This window comes from Sturnus vulgaris, chromosome 2, assembly GCF_052056855.1.
Source record: "Sturnus vulgaris isolate bStuVul1 chromosome 2, bStuVul1.hap1, whole genome shotgun sequence".
Classification (NCBI taxonomy): domain Eukaryota; kingdom Metazoa; phylum Chordata; class Aves; order Passeriformes; family Sturnidae; genus Sturnus; species Sturnus vulgaris.
The window spans coordinates 56,411,904-56,437,641 of NC_142244.1; the positions used below are offsets into that span (position 1 = coordinate 56,411,904).

The following is a 25,738-nucleotide window of genomic DNA, read 5'->3' on the forward strand; positions in this document are numbered from 1 at the left end:
CAGGCATGAACTGTGCCCAGATGCTTTCACCCTTGCCCATTAGAAGAGCTCAGATTTTGGCTGTCATTTCCACACACATTCCAGATAAAAGGACGGGGACCATTCAGGAGTCACCTGAACTCTTTCAGATAGATCCCATCTCCTCTCTACCCTTGCTTTCTCTGGGAAGAAATTCAATGGCCTCCCTAGGTGACTCATGTTTATCTTTACCCATCTGTCGGTCTCTCTGGGAACACCTGCACCAGCCAGTGGAGCGCTGCACTTAGAGCTGCTGCCACAAGCACCTCGTGGGCTCACAAACATGTTCCAGGAGCTTTGGAACACATTGATGGTGTGATTCATAAACATTTTTCACACACTGATGGTGTGAACCATCAATGCCACAGACACACCCATGCATTTCCATGGGATGTGGAAAGCTGGCTGAGATCAGACTGCTCAAGGCCTGTCCAGGAATATTTTCTCAGCATGTGGCAAATGCTACTGCTAGTGACAGCTTCTTATGGTTTGAATTGGTTGTGAGAATAGCTGGCACCACCCAACTCTCCTAAATCTCCTTCTACCTCCTATAACTTCTAAAAGACGGAGCTTGTAATTTTTGGTAGAAGTACTGCCTGTGGATGCTGAGGCAGCTCTTTCTGGCAAGTAAGGAGTAGACATTAAAAAATGGTACTTGCCAAGAGGTGGATGGGGTGTACATGACAGCTTTGCTTATCCTCCCTCCCCAAAAAGAGCTTTCAATTCAGCACTGCTGTCCACCTGCACATATTATCTAAAGCCACCACACACATGCTGATGGCAGATATATCTGAAACAAGTAAAAGCACACAGTGTAGATCATCTAAGTAAAGGAGCAGAGAGAAGACAAATGTAAATAGAAAGTCACTTATTGTTAAGAGGGATTTTGACTTAAGTAAGGCTTAAAGAAGCAAAATATCAGAAGATTGGAAGCTGATAGAAGAGCAAGGAAGGGGTCTGGGTCCTAGGATTAACACAGGTTCAGCATCTTGAAGCAGCAAACAAAAAGCTGGTCCTTCATCTATTGAAGATTTGATCACCATTTGTATGCAGAAAAATGTGGAGCAAACAATTCCAAAGCTGCTAATTTGTAACAACAGCAGGATGGAGATGGGGGGATGGAGTGTGAATGCGGTTACAGCACAGGAAAACTCTCAACAGGCACCAGGCAAGAGCAGATCTGTGTAAGCCAGAATGAGAAGAGAGCCATTTGTGGAGAAAGGTCATGCTGTACAGAAGGGACAGAAGCAGCAGAGAGGAGAAAGGGACATGTCCATGTGCAGCTGTAGGGCAGGAAGGAAGAGGGTGGCTGCTCTCCTCTATGAGAAAGCTGCAGTGAGCACTATGCAAAAAGCATGTTGGAGAGAGGATGGAAAGGCTGAGTCCAAAGAAAAGAAGCTACAGCCAGGAAGTGCACAGCAAGATGCCAGCAAAGGAAGTGAAGACTCAGTGTTGTGCATAAAAGCAAAAGTCTGAGAAGCATGGCCAGTGCACAGCCACACAGTGCTGGGCAAGAAGCTGTTCTGAGGGGATACAACAGTAAAAAGTATCAGCAAACACCAAAACAGAGGAAATTGCCAGGAAGAAAAAAAAGCTTAGCATGAGCAAAAAAAGCACAAGTGCTTAGAGGAAAGCAGAAGGAAGGGCATGACATGAGCTGGCCTGAAAGCAGAGGGCCAGGGGGACACCTTTGAAACAGGCAGGCTGCATAAAGCATGGGGCAGAAGCAGGTCTACAAATCTGGCTAGGCAGAAGAAAGCATATGCCAAATAAATAAATAAATAAATAAAACAAACAAAACACTAAATCAGGAGCTGTTATCCAGAGGGAACATGGCAAGATGGTCCAGTTGCAAGAAGCCGGGTAGAGAAGGCCATAAAGAATGGCAAGCAGCAACAGCCATATGGACCAGCCTGTGTGGGGCTGGAGGGGGACTGGAGGCCAAGGCTGCTGAGGGAGGGGAAAAGGTTTCTGGCAGGAATGTGGGAGGAGTTGCCCAGGGAGAGAGCAGAGGTTGTCTACACCTTCAGCTGGTGCTGTGACTGAAGGACAGGGGATGATGATATGAGAGACAGACACACAATGAAAAAAAATTAATTTCCCAGAGCATGCCAAATGGCACTGACCAAATGCTCACACTACATCTCCTTATGCGAGGGAATGAGTCAGTGCCTGCAGGAGGCCAATGCCACAAGACCCACCACAGAGTCCTGACTAATCCTGTGTCACATCCCCCATCTCTGCATTCAGATCCCTTTCAAGAAATAAGATTTCACAACTCCAGACACAGTGTTGCTGCAAAACCTCCACAGAGCATGTCCAGCCATGTACACTGCCTAGGCCAGGCTCCATAAGCCACTCCTGGCTGCACACCCCTACCAAGACCAAAGCACAGCCTATCCATGTGCTGTCGTTCTCTATCACCAGAAGATCATATTGACCAATATGGCCTTTCAACACACAATAAATGTTCCTTAATCATGACAGTAGCCTCAGCTATTTATAATACCTTGTTGTGGGAGATGATCAATAGCACACCAGTCACTGGGCAAGAGCACTGCTGACTATTTACAAAGCTAGCAAACACAAAACCAGTCAGCATGATTCAGCTAAAGCCATTTAGTAAGCTAAATAAAATTATTTACTCCCCTAAAATACTTTTGAAGAACATAAAGGTCTTACTTGAAAACTTTAAGCAAAACTTTTTAAAAGTAAGACTTTTAACAAATGAACCACTAGAAGCCCACCATACCCAACAAAACCACCTGTTCCTTCTTAATTTTAATTTTTCCTTGCCCAGGGTTTTACCAAGATGCTCATCCCAACCCCAAAATTCAGTATGGCCATGTGACGAAGGTGCACTGCAGGGACAGGACTGTGGAGGGAGTCCTACTGGACCATGTGAGGAAGGACCTTCTCTTTTGGATCTTGATGTACCTACTACCATGCTCTTCCCTGCATATTCTCCCAGATAGCATGTTGAAAACACGTCTCTTTCCTCCTTGCCGTGTTCCAGCTAGACTTTGGACCCAATGAGGCTGCTGGTAAGCCCAGATCCAGTGGTCTGGCTGGAGGCAAATGTAGCAAGAGGAGCAGGAAAGTGACTAACACTGTGTGGACCAATGGAACTACAAGACCCTATGACTGACAGCAGCCCACAGAACACCTCATCTTTGCAATGTTTCCCCAGAACTCCAGACCTCCAGCATGGGTCCAGCCAAGCCCATGGACCAGGCAGAGGGGATGCTACCCTCCTTCACCAACACCTGGTGTGAAGAGTGGAAAATCCAGGAGCATGTCTTTTTGGAGGGGGATGGTGGGAAGCACTGTGTTGTGGAGCAGCAAGCAGCCCCAGGTCATTGGTGACCTGAAAATAGTGGGGAATCTCTTTGTTTTGGTCTTTTTTCTTGTTCCTGCCTTGCACTGTCAGAAAACTCTTCATTGCAATTGTGCAGGTGTATGCAGTAAGACACTAGCACAAGCTGTCCAGAGAAGATGTGGATGTCCCATTTCTGGAAGTGTTCAAGGCCAGATTGGATGGGGCTTTGAGAACCTGGTCTAGTGGAAGGTGTCCCTTCCCATGGCAGTGGGACTGGAACTTGCTGATCTTTATGGTCCCTTTCAACCCAAACCATTCCATGATCCTATGAAAAACCTTCCCATGGTGAGACAAGGAGGCTAGGATGAAGGTGACTCCAGTTAGGACTGCGGTCAGCTGCTCCACTTCTCCATTGATGTTAGTGGACACTCATTAGAATCCTTTGCTCTCCAACATATGGGAAATCTGAGCTCTTGGGTTTCCCACCAGGACAACCCATGGAGGTTCTCCATGACATCTTCCATCCAAAGGCCTCCTCTAACGTTTGTAACACATCAGGTACATTGCAGAAAACCACAAGAACAGCTTTCATTTTCCTTTTTTTTTTTTTTTAATGAGAGTTTTTCCGCAGACCTTCAGTAGGCTGTCACAGCCAACTGGCTTTTCTGAAATACTGCCAAGAAATCCATTCCCCTCTTCCAAAATTTTTAGCATTTTCCCTGAAGAACTCATCAAGAAAGTTGTTCTCATGCATATGTTGTTCTGCATATACAGAAGAAAAGTCCTCAGCTCACCCTCTTTAGCCACAACATTTAAATATGAAACTTAGCTGCATTAAACTTTGGTGATTGCAGAGCAATCACAAACTTGGATACTTAGCACCTGTAGAGTCAGAGTGCAGCAAGCTTATTTAAGACTCACATATATATATTTTATCATCATTGGATATTTTTCTTCGGTTTCTACAATCTAAGAATAAATGCAGGCATTCTAGCTTAATTTTACAACACACCAGACATTCATGAAACACTCACATGTTAGCCATGCTCTGCAAAAATCAAGATTCTCTTCAGACCTTAAAATTTAAATGTTACAAAGTGATCCCCAGAGCCTCCATTTAGAGATTTAAATTACCCTCTCAATCTTTCAAGGTATAAAACTCAAAATACATGAGTAAGAACATATTTTAAAATGTATGTGAGAAATGTCAAGCTAACATGTCAGAGGCTTCTATACAGAAATATAATGCTTAGTATATATGATACTATATAATATCATACCACCTATTAGTCTAATAGCAAAATATATATATAAGAATAAATTGCCACAGGTATTTGTTACTTTTATAAGAATACCTCTCCAAAACAGTGTCCTTTAGAGGTTTGAAAAGGACCAATAGCTAGGTTTCTGAAAACATCACATTAGTGAACACCAGACTCTAATTAGAAAAGGTATGGACTGGCATTTCTTGACCTTTTACTAGGAGAGGTATTCACTGATAATCTCGTGGTTATTGGGACCGACAGTTACTGAGATACAGCCAGACTAACCCCAAAAGCTTCAGTCTTAAAAGATGGGTTAGTTTCCTAAGTTGTTTCAGTAGATACACTGGATTACTGAAGACTGAAAATTAAAACTCCTATTCTCCAAATGCAGATGGTTTGCTGTCTACTGTGATATTCCAAAGGAACACGTAAGCGAAAAAACAGAACATGAAACAGCTCTTTAAAAAATCTTGTCATCTCAGAACAAAGCACATTATAGATCTATTGATAAAACCAGCATTTACACTAGTGAAAAAAAAGGTATAATTGTAAGGGAAACTTTTCCATTCATACTCCTTAAGAAAACATTAACAAAAATTAATGACAATATAAATCAATTAACATGGATTGTGGTTCTTACCCTGGTAACTTTTCACTAGTGTCATCTTGTTGTAGTCTTCTGATAAAATGAATTCCTGAGGGAGAGAAAGAAAAAACAAAAGAAGCGGGGCTTAGAGATGTAAAGTGTTTAAGACTATTTACATTTGAATACTTTACCTAGGTAAGCTCTCCCTTTTTCAAAACCACAGCCCTATCTACACTTTTAATAATTTTGAGTACCAAAAAACCTAAATTATTTCACCTTTTAAAGCTGTCTAAGGCAATGTTATGAATGTTTCTGAATGGAATGGATAAAAGAGGAACCAATAAAAAAGAAATTAAAAAAGCTTACATAAATGACTGGCTGTGAGCTGAGGTGCCACAAAATAAGGAACCTGAGACCTGGGGAACACCTGCTGCTCAGGACTGCCTGGCAGAAAGCTGCATGTGTGCACAGCTCTATTGTGTGCCCACGTGTATATTTGCGCATACAAATTTACCCATGTGTGTGCATACATTAACTATACCTCAACCTGAACACTCAGGAAACACAATATAAATATGTAAGAGACCCTCCAAATTGCTCAGTCCAGATTAGGTACCAACAATACATGATGGGAATGGAATGCATTTCAGGATTCTGTTAAAAAGCCTCTCAGTGCTTCAGACAAACAGAAGCCCAAACTTTTCTGTGTCCAGGCAAGAGCACACCTATAGCGATGGGCTCTGTTGTCTTGGTGCTGCTGTTCAATTTCCAATATGGCTTTTGCATAGGGAAATGCTGAGCATGGCAGCCTTGGCTCCTGGAAAAGTCCTGGGTGGTTAAACTCACTAACCACTCGGGTGTTCCTGCAGATTGTTTTGCAGACAAGAGTTACTCAAAACTGGAGAAATGGAATGGCCACAACCAAACTCCTGCAACACCTCTCTGGTGGAAACACCCAAGTAAAGGGTAGGCTCTGTGGCAGCACCGCATGGATTAGCCTTCAGAGACCTGCCAGGTATCTACGTATATACATCACATACTCAGAGAAACACAAAGTAAAAAATGAAGGTGCATAAACCACATCATTTTAGTAATTTATAGCAAACTACACAGAAGCTCCCTGTGCTGATCTGCCCGAAGGACAGAAGAAGTAAAGACTAACTCATTTAATCTGGAATAGAATGGAAAACTAAAGTAAACATTACAGACACAAGATAAGCGAATTTGATAAACATATAGTTGTGAAATGTTCTGGTGCACATGCCAAAAGCACTGGAGAAGACTGAACTTCAGAAGCCTACTGACTATGTCTAAGGCAAATCAAACATTTAATGTAAAAGAGAAAAGACATTCTAACCTCCAGTAAGACAGTATTTCCCCCCAGTTTCTAAACCACAATTTAAAAGAAGTCACTCTGCATTTTTGGTTTGGTCACTGCAGGTAATCTGCCTGGCCTTTAGCACCAGAATTACCCAAATGCATCGCATCTACTGCTTGGCACCAAGGTGGAGAGTACTCATCTGTGGAATATCTACAGATCCCGGCTTCCAGAAAAAACAACTGGGAGTGATTTGAGGCAGCTATGTATTCTGCTGTCTCTATGTTTCTATCCATAAATTTGTTATAAATACATTCTCTTTAATTGTTCTAATTCATTTTCCTTTCCTTAATCTGCTCCAGCTCCCAGTAGGTTTCCCTGGCAGCTGAGGACTACAGTGGGGAGTGTTACTTAAACAGCAGTAACAAATAAATTAAGTCAGCTGGATTTCTACACCAGGGTCACCTTATCTCTACAAGCCACAGAAAGTTTAAAATCTGCTACACCTTTCCAGCTACTAACAGGAGAACTTGTTTTCCTTAACCATGCCCTGAAAAATACTACATCACCACATGAAATGCTTCACTACAAAGCCTATTTGAAGCAGGACCCTTTGCTAGAATGCTAGCTTTCTGCTATTGCTGCCTGAAGAAAAATTGCTCTAATTTCTGCAACATGTGATGGGAGGATATGTCTGCCTTTCCCACCAATTTGGCTGTCCTTGTCTCAGATTGCAGTGATGCACAGATGCTGGTGACTTCAGGTGGGATGTAGAGAGTGGATTGCGTTCTCGCTTTTATTTGTATTTTTCTCTTAACAAATTTGATGTGGCCATTCTATTTTGTGCTCCAAAGAGCACCACAGTTTCAGTGGAAGACAGAAAAGGCTTTTGCTTATCTCCATTATAATACAATAAATCAAACAAGTGCAGTTTGTAAGGTGTATCCAAGTACTGATTACCTATGTATTCTTCAATATAAGCCACAGCTATGTACTATCAGTACACTGCTCCATCCAAAATAAAAACAAATATAGTACAAGATAAACAGTTTCAGTTAACCAAATATGGATATAATTTTTCTTCCTTTAGACCTCTTACATATAATTTTCTTCTTTGAAAGCATATTCTTCTTTGAAATGCATTTGTGATATATTTTGCATTTTCTAATCTTTCTGCAGGTTTCCCACTCCCCTTTACACTCCCTTGTGTTCTTCCATTGCAATTATTGCCCTCTCCCTCTTTCAGGCTGAATGCATTAGTTGCATCACTAGACAGGTATTTTAGCACAGGGCACCTTGGCCAAGAAATTCATGCCCTATTGCACATACAATGTGTCATCTGCACGACAAAAACACCAACTACATCTCTTTAACACTGTACCAGCAGAAGATGTTTTTTTATCCTTGCCTACATAGATGCTTTGCTCCTTCAGAGCTGCTGACATTCAGTTCTCATTAGGCAGCTTCTGGCTCTTCTTAATGAGCTGGAAAAGCTGGGGTCACCTACACAGCTCAGTCAGTGCTTGTTAACAGAACAGAGAAAGACTTCTGAGTCCTGTGTAAGCCCTTTTGCACAGCAGGGGCTGGGACACATCAGAGCACTCAGGATGAACACCCTCCTTGCAGGGATTAAAAACTTTTCTGGCAAGATAAATCCTTATCCTTCAAGAGGTGATTTTGGAGCTACTTTACTACCTTTTTGTAATACTTAAAACATTAATGCTCAGTCTTGCCCGTTTCAGGTAAGCTTATCATTACAACAGCAACTTGGTACTATAAAAGTCTTCAAAGCACAAATTATTGAAGACTGTCAAAATCCAGCTGTCCAGTGATGTACAAAGACTCCCAACTATTCCTTTGTGTAGCACACCTCCCTCACACTGAAACACATACACCCATCACAAACTTCTCTTTAGCAAAAGACTTCTGTAAAACCTCATCCAAGAAATAGTATCAGCAACTTGTTTAAATAATTCAGAGTCCTTGACCATGGGGCTGGGTGACATGGTCCAGGAACTAAGGAAGATCCATGCCTACCCAGAGCTTCAGGTATATGCCAACTGATGTATCACAAAATGGAGAACTCTCCTTAAGCAACTTAATCCATTTCTGAGTTAATAATCTTTATATATTAGTTATGTGTTACCTGTGCACAGGCTTGTTCCCACCCTGGGGAATTTATAGTCTGCTCTTTGATAGATTATGCCATTTTGACAACACACTACGAATCTCTTTATAGGCTTGACTTTATCCTGTTAACATAAGTGACTGACTGCACTCTCAGATCTTCCAGAGAAGAACACACCTGCTCCAGAAATGGAAGAGAATGAAAACCCTTAAGTCTTGTATCAGACACTACATCTATATCTGTTGGGAGAAAAACCAAACCTCTACAAATAATGACAACATTTTCACATTTTTTATTATATAATTTCATTTCATTTCTTGAGATAAAAAATACTGAACTCCCCACAACAGCAGAGGGGAAGGTTGTACATCAGTAGGTAGAGCCTGTCTCAGTCTCAGCTATTCAAAATACTGTTAATGGTCAAACTCGTAGACAGCTGCAAGATCAGATGAGGTGGAAGATGAATTTATCTTAATAAATACCAACCCCAAGGAAGAATTCTGAAGGGATTATTCTGGTGCCCTGTTGTCCTTGTGGCTCTGCTCAAAGTATGTAACACCTTCATATAGACTTAGGCATGGTCAGCAAAAAAAGATCAATTTAATTCATCTTCAGCTACCTAAAAACTACAATTTTCATTTCAATCTCTCCAGAAATGAAAAGAGAAATTGATGCCATTTTTAATGGTTTCTAGAAAAAGTAACATAGGTGCATCCAAAGACAATTCATCTCTCCTTTACTGGCTGCAGAACCTAATGCTTAACTTCATCTAAGAAATGAGTTTTCATATGGATGAAATGAGGCAAGAAGCCTCATCTTGCCAGTGGAAGTCTCCTGTTTATTGCAAGTGGAAGATCTTTCTTCTGTTTCTTGTAGTATCTTAAGAGCCTTGCAGCCGTTAGAGCATGGCTTTTTCCACTTCTGACCAAGGAGTTTATGTCCAGGATAAAGTCTTTTGGCTTCCAAAGGGGATTTCAAGCAGTCCCTAAGATATCATTTCTTCTCAAGAAAAGGTTTGCAAAGCGTAAAATAAGTAAATTGCAGAAAGTTTGGTTTTTTTACATTAGGTACCACCACTCTTCAAGCAAGATGCTAGACAATCTTTACTCAAGATAATGGTGTGCTGTGCTGCACAAATGTTTGTGCAGCCCTCATTCTGAGAAGTGACACAAGATTAAAAACAATCTCTTCCTCTCTGTAGAAGCAAAAGTTGCAGCCTTGTCTCACACAAGAGGTGACCACACAAGCTCACCTCAGGTGGCTTTGCTGGAACTTCTTTCAGTGCCAATAGTGCTGCTGCCTGTCCTTCTCAAAATGCAGCATATGCATTCCTGAAGTGCCATGCTTATAACCAAAATCAATACAGCTTACAAAAATTTCACATAGAATAAAAAAAAGGCAGTTCCACTTTCTTATCTCCATTTAGACCTGAAAGTACTTCCTTGCACTGTAAAAAAAAAAATCATTTGAGATTACATGTCACACTCATGAACTATCAGCTCACAGCCCTTACCACGAATCCTTTCTTTCTATCCCAATTGAAGGTGAAGAATAATTGGCAGGGTTTTACTGGTATGGCTGGATGGTTTTTTATTTGTGTTTTTTTTGGCCCTGCACCCAGCATACGCAAGCGTGCTGGGCATTACAGAAGTGCTAATGTGGAGCAGCTGACTACTTCCCAAATATTTCAAGCTGCTTAAGCGAATTGCCTGTTTTTTCCCTTTGAGGAAATTAAAATAAGGGTACTAAGGTCACCTTGCTGCATTAAGTTCTGTCATTTTGTGGTCAATGTGCCCTGCTTATGTATTGCTGTGCTAAACTAATCATCATAGCTGGGCCCAGGAAAGAAAATTTATCCTTTCCTCCAGAGAGTGGTTGTAATCCACGTTCAAGTACCTGGGGATTTCTCTACACTCCAGTACTGCTGGGATTTGACAATGGGGCTCCCCTTGTTCTGCCATTCCCACCTCCACCACTTTTTGCAGCACATTACAGCTGTGGTTTCTCTTACAAGTAAGTCTTAGGTTTGCTACAGATGAAAATATTTCATCCTTTGTACAAATTTGTGGAGTGCATTTTCCCTTACCACACAAGTGCTTGAAGCTACAGAGGACTAAATCAAGCAACACAGACAAGCACTTCCCCCTTCCTATATACTTGTATCCAGAAGACTGGGAAAAGAAAAACCCAGCTTAGCAACAAATAGAATCTGCCTTAGACGTGGCAGTATAAACCTATAAATATCCAAAGTCACATGTAGGTTTATCACCTGCATATCTCATTTACCTTTTTTAGCTTGGAATGGAAAATATTTGACCCCATTTACTCTGATGCATCCTCTGACTCTTCAAAATAAAATGCCCCCAAGACAAAGGACACATCTCCCATTACACCAGAGTATTTAAATACCTTATTTACAGTTGCCTTCACATTCCTCAAAGGCCTGGTGAAAACAAAAGTGCCTAGTAGGACTGGCAAATTTCAGCTATTTCAGAGTGGGAAGGAGAGAATTTCAGAGGTGCAGAGAATTCTCTGGAATCTGTCCCATCTGCTAGATACAAAAGGAAAAATGTCCTACAGGCACACACAAAAAAAATCTCTGCTACTAGGCATTAATAGCTTTATAGGTCAAAACCCTCACATCTTTGATGGAGCTTACATGCAACAGCTAAAAGGGTCACATTCCCCTTCCCAAACACCATACTGGCTTTAGTGCAGACAGCTGCCCTTATATCAGCCTGAAAATACTCATACAGTTATAAGGCCCATAAGGCACAGAGAATAGCAGAAAAATGGTGAACTGATCTTGAACTGGAAGAGGAATCTATTGATGAGGTTTAGGTGAAAAAATACCTCTGACCCATGACTCTTTCACTCTTCCAAGTGATACAGCTTTTTATTCATCATCCCACAAGAAAAATCCAATTAATAAGGTCAACTGCTGCCCTCTATCACAGATCAAACAGACACACTCCTCTTTTAATATCCTACTTCCTTTCCACATATCTCAGATGTTAATGAACCAAATCTCTCAGCAACCTCACTGCCAATTAGAAGCTACTCCTCTGAAGGGAGAGGAAAACAAAATCTGAACTCTGAAGTTCGGAAAAGCACATAGATAGACACAGAGCAGAAATCTACCTTTTGCCTCTAAGAAGATGATTTTTCCTCCTCTTAATTGCTGCTTTCAGAAAACTTTGTTATCATGTAATTAACAAGTCACTTAAATTTAATAAAACAACAGCTGCTTTTCTGTGTTATTTTTAAGAGATATGCAAATTAAGACAGTTTGTTAAATTGCCTAATGAATACTGTAAACTCCACTCAATTTCCTTGTGGCAGCTGGAATAAAACTTTTAATAATCTAACATTTTCTACACTACAGATTTAGTTCCATTGTCATGAAAAAGTCTGTCTCCCAAACACTAGCAAAAGTATTCTCACCACATCATCACACACACACTTCTCAAAAAGGAAGCATTTCAACTAGAAATCTTTGGATGTACTTACTGAGATTGTACCATTGTCTAGACCTATGGACAGCCTTCTGGTTTCCGGGTTAAAAGACATGCATGAACATGGAGCTGAAAAAAATGAACATGTTGATGAAGTTAACAAAACTGTGATTTTCATTTTCTTGAAGTTCTGGAAAGCCTAAAATTAGCTAACATGCTTTATGATGCTGTGCAGCATTTTTAGCTTACCAATAGACAAGCATTAAAATAAAAGTGTACTTGCAATTCATTCAGCCCTATCCTATTAGGACATGGAAAAATAGCTATTTCTTGCTCCAGTTCCTTCATTTTTTTTCTTACTAATTATCTGTAAACAAGTCTTTCATATAACAGCAATGGTGCTGCTTTGATATGAAGCACTTGACATTTCACTATAAATCAGAGATTACTTAGGTGAATAATTTAGTTTTTTACATTTGCCTGAACTGTGCTGACAGTAAGACAAAACACTACGTTATGTCAGAGGCTTGCATCCTATACCTGCAGTAAGAAAATTCCCCAGTAGGAATCAACATATCAGCTAATATTAAGGACTGAGTTCAACTGTCCCCTACTCCAATTCCATCACAGACAGCACTACAACATTATCACATACTATGGTCAAAATAAAAGTTTGTATCTAAAACTAGCCATTGCTTGATTTCATTGATATTACTCTAACATATATCAGAATTTATCCTGAAATTGCACACAAGATAGTCACAGTGTGCTCCCTCAAGAATGTGGCAGAGTTTGTATCAAGGGTTAAACAAGATCTCCTTGAAAGAATTCAAGAGCTGTGCTTGGTTTAATTGAAAAATAGTGAAGTTACATTCAGAATGCAGGAATTGCTTTTACTACCTAACACAGCAGCATGCAGCTGGGAATCCTGCTGTCCCAGCAGAAGCCTTCAGGAATTATGTTTCAGGAGCAATTGCCAACTGCAGCTAGGATAACAGTAAGAGTGCTTTATAAACCATATTCTTATGATAAATATAGAGTACAGTCAGATTCACTTTTAGTTCTGCTTTTCCCCCCTCCCCTTGGTTTCTACTCGCCCTTGTGATTGCTTGCACATTTGTGTTACTAACAGGCCTGGAGTCCTCTCTTTTGCAGTACTGCAATCCAGTATCTTCCCAATTTGTGTCATGTCTCTCTTAGGACTAAAGAGCCCATAGCTTAGCAAACCTTCCTTGATAGTTTAATTGGCAGCAAAGCTATATAAAGAGGAAGAGTCAATGTTGACTGTTTAAAATAAAATTTGTTCCACCTTCAGTATTGACTCCCTCTTGAAATGTTTCCTGAAGGACAAGTAACCATAAACAGAAAGCCCGTCAGATCCACATCTAGGCAGGCACTAGTTTATTTCTTTCCTGGAAAGGTTGACTGAATTGAATCAATGAAAAGGCTTCAGTTCAAGGAAACTGACAGAAAGGAAACAATTAAATCAGGCCTAGTAACAGTGACAAAATTGCTCCTTCCTGTACTTCTCCCTTAGAAAAGGCAAACTGGACTCATCCCTTCCAAAGGTGGTGCATTACTATTATACTGAGGCTTTTATGCCTGTAGCACAACAAGAGTTGTAGAAAAATATTGACAGAAAACTCTCCAATTCTAAGCATAATAAACACCAAATAAGTGTTAAAGTACTTAATGCCAGAACAGGCATATTACACAGCAGCTTTTAAATGCTGGACACTGTGCATACATAGAAAGAGCCACCAGAATCTCTGAAGGCAATGAGCAGCTCACAGAGAAGTTGTCTCAGGTAAATTAATTATTTGAAGTATGCTTAGCCCAAACACTTCAGAAGTATATGATGCAAGCAATTGCTTGACATGATCTGATTACAAAAGAAGTAACTTCTGAATTCCAGACCTACGTGTACACAGTCATAGCAGTGTAAAGATACTTATTTTGCTATAATAATTTTCCCAAGAGAACTCTTTAGTAACATGTGCACTTGGAAAAATCATTATGTCAGCACTGAAATTATGTCCATACCAGCTACACTGATATAATCCAGTCATGCCACTTGTACAAAGACTACAGCAGCTTGCTCTGGTAAAATTAAGACAATATTCAGGTACTTAAGCACTTAGACACATTAAAAAGAGGGGAAGAAAAAAAAAAGAAAAAATAAAACAAAAACCTGAAACCTTAAGCTTCTGAGATATTTAAGACCCTTTAAAAAACATATCTAGGACAAATAAAAGCACTCTGAAGATTCTCTACTCTAGTACCTAGCTATAATTTAGATTTCATACTGAAAAAAGATTGACCTGAACTGCTATGGAGGACAAGCAAGATATTGCTGATGCAGAAGTCTGGATGCAGTCTTTGTCTTAAATATAGGGCAAAAACACACTGATTTTTGCTTTCAGAAAATGAAATATGGAGGAAAAGCCCAATTACATATTTCATACTCTCAAGAGTGTGTCACCTTTATTAGAGGCTGACAGAATCAGAGGAGAAATACAGACTTTGTCCCTGCAGTTTCTGGGACCCCCTTCTGAAGCACCTAAACATAACACAGTTTAAGACCAAAGGAGCATGTTTTGCATTGCAGTTTTTTTACCCTCCTGTTCAAAGTAAAGTGTTAGTTATGAAAACCATCATAAGACAAGCAGTGTATTATCTGCCTGAAAGACTGGATACTCCATTGTTCCCCAGTACAATAAATCCTTTACTCCATTCCACATCTGTAAAAGGAATTTTTGGTTGCATTTGGGTCTTTGTGTGTTTTAGTTTTGTTAATTTTTTAATTGGAAAAGTTTGCTTGACTCTTGACTACAATTTCTTTACCTTTCATAAATTTGTGTCTGTGAAGTTTTTTTTTTAATCCTATGCCCAAAGTGACAAATCTAACCATGGTGTAATCAAGAGTACACATCTAACCAGGGTTACATGTTCACAGAGGTCTGTTGTTAATCAGCTGTTGAGACAAAGCTAGTGTGAAGGAAATGGATTAGCAAGGTTTCAGCTTTTCTTTCTCATGGGCTAGAGATGATGATCAAAACTATGGCAAATGTGTTGCCCAGAATTTTTTGACCATAGAATCACCCACAGGCAGGACATAAAACTTTCTCAGTTAGGAGAAATCCTACCTCTAAAACTCAGAAGAGATCTATAATCTTGACCCTTTTTTACCATTAGGTATTTAATGACTTTCACATTCAGAATGCATTGATGACCCTGTTTGGGTGCAGAACTTGACCAAAGCACATCACTGAGTCAACCCAACTCTTCATCCTTCTCATTTCCCAGAGGACCTAGTCTGCAAGCTCAGTTATTAAGGCTACCTGAGATCAAATAATAAAATAGATTGGGTCACACATCATCACAGTCAGTCACAAGCCATGTTAATGGGATATCTATAGATAGGACTGCCACTCACAGCTTGCTAAGTAGCACAAAGGCACCATTGCAGTCATTGTTCTTTAAACAACAAAACCCAGTATGAGCCTAAAGCAGAGCACCATCAAAAAGGTGATCAACACAGAAACAGACAAAAACATTTCCAGTCAAGTGCAGACTTGTGCAGATTCTGACTCAGAGCCCTTTCTATGATTTCCAAGCTTAAAGGCATAATTGATTGTAATTGCTTCAGTTGTTAATTATACCTGATGATTCTTGAAATTGTTGAATAACACAATATAATTTCAGTATCTCATGTCTCAAAAGCTTATCAGCCTTTGAAGTGAAGGAGTACTGTCAAGTGTTCAAATTTATGAAGGAGCTTTGAAATAGTCCCCCTGTAGTGGAACTGAATCTACTCCATCATTTCCACTGAAGCTGTTGTTACTGGCAATAACACAGCTTTGCTAAGTCCAGAGGAGAACCTATTGAGATTCAAAACTACCACATGAAAAAAAAGAGAAGTATCAATGCGAAATAGCCAGAAAGGCCATTTCATATCAGTTTGCCTGGGAAAAGCAAAGCAAACCTCTTAGGATAGGTCAAAGAAACTCAGGCCACTGCTAGTGATCATGACAGAGCTCCACAGACTGCCATATCATTAGCTAGTTCCCAATACCTTCTTGGGCAAAATCTTGAGCAGAAAGTACCTTTGAGGATTGACATGTTCTTATGAGCTAGTCCATCACCAAAGGAAGATGAGGGGTCCTCTTCTCTACCAAATTGTTTTCTTAAAGCAGACAAACACAATGGCTGCCCTAGAGTCCCAAACTGATGGTTTTGTACTAAAATTTACACCTATTAAATATTTTAGTTATCATGGAGACAGATGTCTCTTCCAAATCTACCTATCTTAGCTTAAAATAATCCTTTCTCCAGACAGTATGAATACCTCCATGAGACCTGATACATGCTCCCAAATCTGGATTTAAGGTCAGCTTTACAAGCTTTCCAAAGACAGGCTAACCCAGCACATCTGATTGAAGCTGACTGAAGAGCATTAGCATTTGCCTGTCTCTGATGACCTACAAAATTATATTCTTGCACTCAACACAGGAGTTACAGCAAACAGCAAGAGCTGTCATTTCTTCAACTCTCTCTTGGAAAAATGGACATTGATCTGCAGTTTCTCAAAGCATGAACACTCTCTTTGGGAGAGGAGACATAATGGAAGGATCCATCAGGGAAATTTGGTTTTCCACATTTAATTGCAGAGGTAAAATAATTCTGCTTCTAAACTGGAAGAGTTGCCTTCCCTGTCTGGTATCCTCTCTATCATATTAGCTGCCACGGAATATTAAGTTCTTACCAAATAAAACCATTTACCATTGCACTCTAATGGACCGAGCACACACAGTAGGAAGGACAGAGTGATTTATACCGGAGACTCACAAAGCTTTATGGACTCCATTAGGGGCAAGAATGAAAGACTACGTTTTGAGCTCCCACGTTTTAAAACCCATGTTTGCATTAAATACTCATCCCTTGCTAACATGTCTGTATCCTTTTACTGCTGATGCCTCTTAGAAGCATTAGCATGTAACTTTGTAAAGCTTCACTGGTACCAAGAGGATTGTTCAAGAATAACATTCGATACAGAGATGTAAGCTTGCAAAAGGTCAATAAGCGTGAAGCTTCATCAAAATAGCTTTGCAAATCCACAGTAGATATTGAACATGTCCTAATACTTACATGGCATTGCATGGTATATGCTGGGCCAGTACTGCCCACTGTCTCTCTTCAGCCAGACACGAACTGTCCTGTAAAAGAAAAAACACAACATACATGTGAGGAAGAATTAAAAAAAAAATCATGACTGAATGAAAGCAAAGTGGTCATGATGAATGTACAAGACATTCTTCAAAATTAAATTATTTTGCTGAGAGGGAAAGTAAACCTGTGAACTCCTGCTGCCGCCTGATACATCAGCCTCAGATTAACCCCTGTAGGGTGATGAGGGTAGACCACTCCTTGGTTCCATGTAGTATTCAACATCTTGGCTGAACATATCTCAACACTATTTGGAAACTGCTATGGCTTTTAGTTCTTTGCCTTTACAAAGACTTGAACATGACTGTTCATGCAACACTTTACGTGAGAATTTGGGACACCACAGGTAGCCCAGTAGAGCATTCCTGTATCAGAGCTTCCATCTCTGCAGGAGCCTTCCCCCTGCTCTCAGGGTAGGCCTTGGCCCATCTGCTGCTGCTGTTTCATTGCTCTGCTTCAGGAAAACCTTTAAGAAAAAGAAGGAGATTCTGAAATTTTCAGTTGCTTATTACTAAGATTATGACAATTTGTGCCAAAAATGACCTCTTGAGCTTCAGGACCTTTCCCTCTCCTCCCTGCAAACATAGTGCTATTAGAAGAAGCCACTGAGCCAGGAAGAGCCAGACAGAAGAAGCCAAACTCTTCTCCTTCTTTGAAGAGAATGACCAATGTGACAAGCAGCCTTGCAGGTCTCTTCTGCCTCATCAGTTTGGAGTTGCTGTCTTTGACTAGAGGCACTTAGAATCACACAGTGCTCTCTACAAACTCTACAAATCTACAGTGCTCTCTCCTTTCTACTAGAAGATCTTCCCAATGTACCTCAGGATTACTTTTGCTTTCTCATAATCATATTATACTGTCAGATCTCTGTTACTCAATCCATGCCCTTCAGACATTTGAGACATTTGTTGCTTGTTTCCACAGCAGAGAATCTGGACTGATGCACCATCTGGGTCATTAAATATTTATTATTTCAGCCCTCATTGTCATTTGCTTGTTTGGGTCCAGTCTCTAAAGCCTCCTTGTAATTAAAACTCTCTCTTAACTTCAGTTAATCAGTTAATTTCATCAAAACATGTCTAGTAACACTGTCAACAGTTAAAACCACATTAACCTCTTGCTTGTTCCTGCATAGCCCACTGTCACTTCACTTATAGCCACCTGTTACCTCCCCTGCTGTTCTGCTAGTCTTTATAGCTAATTCTAACTAGAATACTTTTCATATAATACTGTATTCATGCTTTATTGATTTATATTGAAATTATTAAGCTTCTCTAGAAAACATAGCTATCCAAGTCAGCAACATGTTAGCATAGCATAATAGATTTTGACCCATCACCCACTTCTTTTTAGTCTTTTCCATCAAAATTACTATGCAACAGCAGATGCAGGAGGGACCTAAAAAACTATTGTTTCTATAACTTGTACTTGATACTATTAAGGAAAAAGAAACAAGCAAGAATGGCTCTTTCCAGTACATGAAGCATGGAATTATAGCTTATGGAAAAAAACAGCACAATAATTTCTACTGTTACCTCATTTTATTCAAAAAGAAGATTGCAGCCCTCTAGTACAAGTTCAAAGCAGTATCATAATACAAGAAAACAAGAAACACATGAAATATATCATAATATAATATAAATTGATCTAAGGCATTACATACACAAATATAGCCTGATTTGAGATGCCATGCATAATAAAGCAATTCAAAAACTAGTAATATACCCTTCAAACTTCAAACCAAAGGCTGCACCACCTTGTCTTCTTGTAGTGCATATGTCCAAAATCAAGTTTCTGCTCATCTTACCCTGTATTCAAACTCCTTTTACAGCAAATAATTCTGAGACTTTGTATATTTGGGCACTACACAAGCTGAATCATTGTAGAGATATCTCAAGCACACACTTTGACAGGTATGTTGCTCTAAAAGCTAACACTTCACTGGGTTAACAAGTCCCAAAGTTAGAAAGCTCTCACAAATTACTCAAAACACGTAACATTCATTATAATTGTCTCCTAAGTCTAATGGCCTTTTTGTGCTGAAGACAACAGCAACTCTGAAGCAAAGCCGCCAAAACTTTTTATAAGGCACAATTTACCAGCCAGTAACAACACTGACATATCTTTGATCATGAGAGGGACAGACAAATCCTTCTGTCATTTCTCCCTGTGACAACAGCTGTTGACCAGAAGCACTAGAAGCACATCAACCACTCTGTTTCCCAAATGTGTTCGTCCTTGTTATTGTGGGAATGACTGATCGTGCACAAAAAAATAATGCGATGAATCACAGGGAGCCAAAATAACTGAATATGAAACTACCCTGAGGAAATGCACCTGTGAGAGACCTGTCTTTCTTGACCATCCCAGTCTAGGTATTCGAGGGCTATCTGTTTCACAATCCCCAGGCTTCAACAACATTGCCTTTCCTCTCCACTCTAGGACTTTAGAAAATAATAAACATCTTAATGTCCAACATCTTAAAAATAATTCAGCTTGCTAGGAAACGACTGTGTAGAACAACAGATCTTTCAAAAGTTGCAGGAAATAAAAATTAATTTTATGTGCAAAAATGGCAATAATTTGAATTCTTTGGATTGGTCTTGTCATTGTTTATTAAACTGCACCCACTGCAGAATTACTAATCAATTTGACAATTACAACAATTTTAAGACTTTTAGACGAATGATAATGAAGCAAAACATATTTTCTAGTAAAGCTTAAAACAAACAAGGAAAAAAAACTGTAGGAGGTTGTGTTAAGAGTGAAACTACTTTTACTAATATAGGCCTTTTCAATAGGTACACAGTATGCTCATTTTTTTGGGCAGTCAACTATATTTCCATTCAAGGACTAAATCATGTAACTAAATGAGAACTAAGTGAGAAACAAAACATTCTAAGAATAAAATTACTATGAAAAGATGTCATCTAACTGTAAGGTGTGTGAAAAGGAACATAACCAGCAAGTCAGTTCATGTAACTCTTTAGAGAAATAAGTATCACCTGAGCAAATTATTTGAACTAAAAGATCTTGTAAACAATTTATTTTAAAATTAAGGATGATTACTATGCATGTCATGAAAGCAAACATTTAAAATTTATATTAAGAATTATAATAGAATTCCAATATCTATTATAAGCTCATGTAGAAGCATGAAAATTATTCTTTATGTCAGGAAATGATGACTCAGAATTTTCTTAAGTCCACTGAAATAGATAAAACATTTCATTGAAAGAAGGAAAACCAACTTCAGTTCAGCAACCTTTTCTAGGTAACACGTCCTCAAAGTAGATTTGGGCTAAAGAACAAACCATACCAACTATTCAATTTGGGAGAAGCCAAATATTCTTGTTTTTCAGCTGAAGTTCCACACATTTCTGTATAGTTTTTTACAGAATACTACCCATTAGATGTGAAACCCAGAGCTTTTGCAGCTTCTAAAGAATGCAAAGAAAAAAAATCCAAGCATGCATGAAAATAAGCTTTTTTATGGATATCCAGCATGAGGAGTACTTGCTGCTTGCATGGCTACTGGACTTAAACAGCACCCACTCTGGTCAGGATTCATTCTTCAGCTGCTCTAGAGTGATTCAGTCAGCATCACCATGGAAATGAGTTGTCCCTTCATTTTGCTGCCAGCAAATTGACTTGGAAAGATTTTTAGAAGCTGTCAAATCAATGGATATTCTTCTAGTCTTTTCATAACAGAGATGATTTATTTTTAAATGAGACAGGCTATACAGAAATAATTCTGCCATACAAAAGACAGGCTATGTCTTCATCTATTAAGAGGATGTGAAAATTTACTATTTTAAAAGAAAAATTGTTTCTCTCTGTTATGATGAAGAGAATGTGCCACAGGTCCAGGTGGCTGTGGATGTACCAGCAGGTCTCAAGCACACTGCCAGTCTGTGCAGGAGGTGGGCTTCACTTGAGCACCTACTACTCATGGAGGTGCCCATGTCAACAGCAGCACGTCCAGCTCAGAGCATGGCAGCTCTGTGCGTCACCATCTACAGACACTTATTCAGTCACTGGTATCTCATTTAGGATAAAAACTGTTTGCTCGTACAAACCCAACTTTGTGCATCTAGGCTGCAGTGTGCCTGCAGTGAAAATCTGCACAATGCTGCCAGGTTGGATGTGAGATTCTCTATCCCTACTCTGGCCTGAGCAGTCACTTCACTGCTGGAAAACTCAGCGCCGCTTGCAGTGTCAGAGTTGAGTTTCTGTGAGTGACTCATAGCAGGGCTCCTGTCTTTTCTCCTTTGTGCCTTGCATGAAATTAAGGCAAAAGACAAACACTGGTGTTGCATACAGTACAGACATACTGATGTGCCAAAGCACTGGCCCGAGATGTTTGTATGTTGCAATACTGGGAAATCTGTGGTAGGGAGACCCACTGCCTCAAGAAACAAGATCCCTATAACACTCCACTTCTCCAGAATATCCATAAACCCACCAGTTCTAGTTTAACAATTTGAGTGAGGAAGTCTAATACATCTGTTTCCCACAATGGAAACTCCTTCCTTTCCTGTTCATTTTTTTCCTTTCTCACTCCTGTCTTTTTAAAAGTTCCCTTTGCTGAGATGCACTTCTAAAACATTATCACCTTCATGCACCAGACATACACCAGAGTATAACAGAGCAGAGGTAATCCTCAACACATACAATTTACTACGTTAATTCATAGGTATTCTTGGGCTTCAGGAAATTGTTTTAAATGGTATTTTAATGTATTCCTTATTGTTTGTATCTTGGACCATATACTGCAGGATTATTTTATCTCTTGTCTTGCTGAGTGACCAAAAACAGTAAGCATCAAATGAAGTGTGAAATAATTTTTAAGTTTTCATTTTATTATTTTATAGGTTTGTTCTTATTTGTAGTGAGGACACAAATTACAGGTGTACAAAAACTTTTATCTGTCATTTTCTAAAGTCATCAGGCTTATTCAGAGACCCTTTGCACATTAACGTTCCTTGGGAAAGGCGGATATGTCAACAGTGCAAATGACATGGTTAAAAACTAACATTTCCTACTGTCCACTGTTCTAACTACAGAACTAATTTAACAGAGTTTCAGAACAGCTCTGAAAAAGGAAAAGGAATACACTAAACTATTCTGGAAAGTTCTTTAAAACACTCCTCTAGCTATTATATAGAAGAAACAAAAAGATATTAGGATAATATTATATAAACATTAGTGCAATCTGTGAGGTTTCAGGCATATCTAATGGAGTACTAGCACATATTCTTACCATCAATACACTGAAGACTTCTTTAGTGTTGAAAAGAAACTCCACCTAAATATCCAATAACAGACAATTCAAAAGTATTCAAAAGATATTTTTCTCTAGAAACTACATATTTGCATTTGTGACAGCAAAAGCTTTACCTGATATCATTAAACAAATGTGACAATAGTAGCCTTTGAAGTCCAAGTGCACCACTGATGGCTTTATTGTCTTTAGCAGCAACAAACTGTCATTAGAAGTAAGATAAGGAAAATTATTTAGCAACTGCATTAAACTGAATTATACAGTACTATAAATCCCCCAATGTCTCCAGAGACTTTTGTAGGCAAGAGATGGGAAGAGATTCTGACTTCCACTGCTTAGTGACATGGAACCCTACTGTGAATAAAGGATCTTTCATGCTTAGTAGCAGTTCATGAACCACTCACTGCCAGTGTACTGGAACCAGTGATAAGGAGTTTCATCTCTACAATAAATTTTGAAAGAAAGTATATGAAAGCAAAAATCAAAACCAGAACTAGTTTCTGGGCCAGCTTGTGTTTCAGGGAAAACAAATAGAAATGTAATAGCAGAGTGCCAAAGCCTCAGGCAACAAGAAGACTTTATTTAACAGTCCTTATCCTATGTCCTCCTGAATGAAAAACAAAAGAAAATCAAGACAAAACCCCAGTACTTCCACACCACCCCCACCAAACCCAACACCAAAGGCCTAGGGAAGTGCCTGACTGTCTCTCACTCAGACTCACCCATACCAATTCCCACAAAGCCTATCACACAATTGTGATGGAGGGTTCTGCACATAACCTGAAATGCTGGGGCACATTCCAGGTGCTACCTTTTTTCCCCTGGTTTTGATGAACAAATGTGTGATTTAAGCTGAACTAGTCAAAGACTAACTCACTGGACCTTTTCTGGGACTGAGGCCATGTACAGCTATACAGCCACAGTATAAGAAAGATGTAAAGCTATTTAGAGAGCACGCAATGGAGGGCCATAAGGATGGTGAAGGGTCTGGAGGGAAAGCCATATGAGGAGGCTGAGGTCACTTGGACTGCTCAGCCTGGAGGAAACTGAGGGAAGACCATAATGATAGGTTCCTGTTGAGGGGAAGTGGAAGGGCAGGTACTGATCTCTCAGGTGGCTAGCAATAGAATCTGAGAGAATGACATGAAGCTGAGGGAGGGGAAGTTTAGGTTGGATATTCCAGTTTTTCGCTAGAACAGGCTCTGCAGGGAATTGGTCACAGCATCAAGCCTGTCAAAGCTCAAAGTGCATTCGGACAAAGCTCTTGGGTATGTTGTGTGATTCTTGGACTGTCCTGTGCAGGTCCAATAGTTGGACTTGATGATCCTTATGGTTCCCTTCCAAGCCAGGATACCCTATGGATTCTATGATCACTGTAGATCTGGATATTACAAAAGGGCAGGTTCAGTTTCTGAAATAAAGTGCAAGAGCTACAAGTTCAGGAAAGGGGGAAAAGATAAAAGAGTTCTGAAGGATAGCCTTTATTTCAGGGCTGTTTTAGAGAGGATCTCTCTTAGCAATGATTACATAAAGGCATTTCTAGAAGATATAACATCCTCATTGTAAACTTTGTGACTCATCATTGGACTTCCTACAAAATGAAAGTATTTTGAATAATGGTAGCACTCCCTACTCTGCCCTGTAACAAAGCCATAGGCGCAGTAAGATCTGACTTTAAGAGGAATCTGGGCCACCTCCCATCAGCCAGCACCTTTGATATCCTGCTGTTGTATCCAAAATGCTGCTGCCATTGTCACCAATCCAGAAACCCTCATGTACAAAGCTCAGAAACATTAGAGAAGCAGGATCACAGCAAGGGAGGTGAATCAAGCAAGGACTTCACACAGTCCTGGATGTGAACAGCACAGGGAGCACACCAAAACCCACGTGGAGGCAGCTGGATCTCACAGCAGTAGTTCAGGCACTAGCTGTGAGGAATGAAGGAGTCTCATGAGCACTTGAACATTCAAGTGCACTGTCAATCCCACCCAGCCATATTAAAAAAACATTGCACAAAACAGAGTGCCAAGTAAGCAAGCAGATGGACTCAAAGGCAGGACTTCTTTCACAGAAAGTGTACTAAGCAGTCAACCCATGCTTAATAAGATGTTTCCCCATTCAATTAATACTGCTGTAACTAAATGCAGATGCACTTTGCATAACAGGGAAAATGTCAAAGTTTTAGTAGGTTATATGAAGCTACAGGATTGCATGGACTTCTTAAGGTGTTATACCCACAGTTGTACTTAGACCTCATAGAAAGTGACACCATTTTATTTAACACAGTTTTGGTTTACATAGAAGGCTCTTTTGGGTATTTCGTGAGAAGTGATTAAAAAGCAAAACAACATCAGGAGAAATGAATTTATTTAAATGAGTTAAAAATAGTCGCATGACAGCTTTACTACTCAGCTGTTAAACAGTTTGCACCCATTTTTCAGTTTTCTGGACAATGAGCAATGCAGTTCAGTGATTCTTCCAAATAACTAAGTACACATGCCTGGGAGCAGTGCAAGCTCTGCTCTTCAGTCATGGGACAATAAACCAGATTCCAACCAGTTTCCACTACAGGAACTTTGGTCAAGTAGAGACCCAAAAAATGAACCATAAGTCACAACCACAGAAAAATACTCTGTCACATTGAGTTTACTAGAACAAGGTTCAAAGATCTAAGCTGCCTCAGGTCTTCAGCAGCTCCACAAAATCAGTTCTCATCATGTGTCATAAGAAGCAGCATAGTGACCACACCACATTCCAGCTGTAGGGAAGGTAAGTTTTCCTGCAAATGCAGCTAAATGCAGGGCTGCAGCTCCCAATGAGCATCAGCCTACAGCTTTGGAAAGAATTCAACAACAAGTGTTACATCACATTGGGACTTTTTTCAAGTAAAGTTTCAAAATTACCTCCCTCATTAAAAACTGTGCACCAGTCTTCCTTACAGATCTTTGGGGTAACAAAATGATCTTCATCTCCCTCTACCCAGAGACCTCCTTCACCCATACCCCACCAAATGCTTTCCCTTCCAGAACAGATGCAGCTTTGGAGCTGCCTGCACTGATCAATTCCTGTTTGCATTCAGGAAGCATAAACACACAACCTTTTGAAGGTAATTGCATTGGATGATTTAATTATTGCAATC

General features: G+C 39.8%; 1 protein-coding gene across 2 annotated transcripts in view; it reads right to left on the reverse strand.

Moving 5' to 3' along the window:
* Positions 1–25,738, reverse strand: part of WDFY2 (WD repeat and FYVE domain containing 2) — a 60,166-nt gene that overhangs the window by 11,551 nt on the left and 22,877 nt on the right. For both annotated transcript variants that reach the window (XR_015801429.1, XM_014868855.2), the window contains exons 2-4: positions 17,238–17,305; positions 12,145–12,218; positions 5,243–5,297 (exon numbers count right to left, since the gene is read on the reverse strand). Coding sequence is in view for 1 of the 2 variants with exons in the window: in XM_014868855.2 (XP_014724341.1) it covers positions 5,243–5,297; positions 12,145–12,218; positions 17,238–17,305 (197 nt within the window). In the remaining variant the exon portion in view is untranslated. The remainder of the gene's footprint in view (positions 1–5,242; positions 5,298–12,144; positions 12,219–17,237; positions 17,306–25,738) is intronic.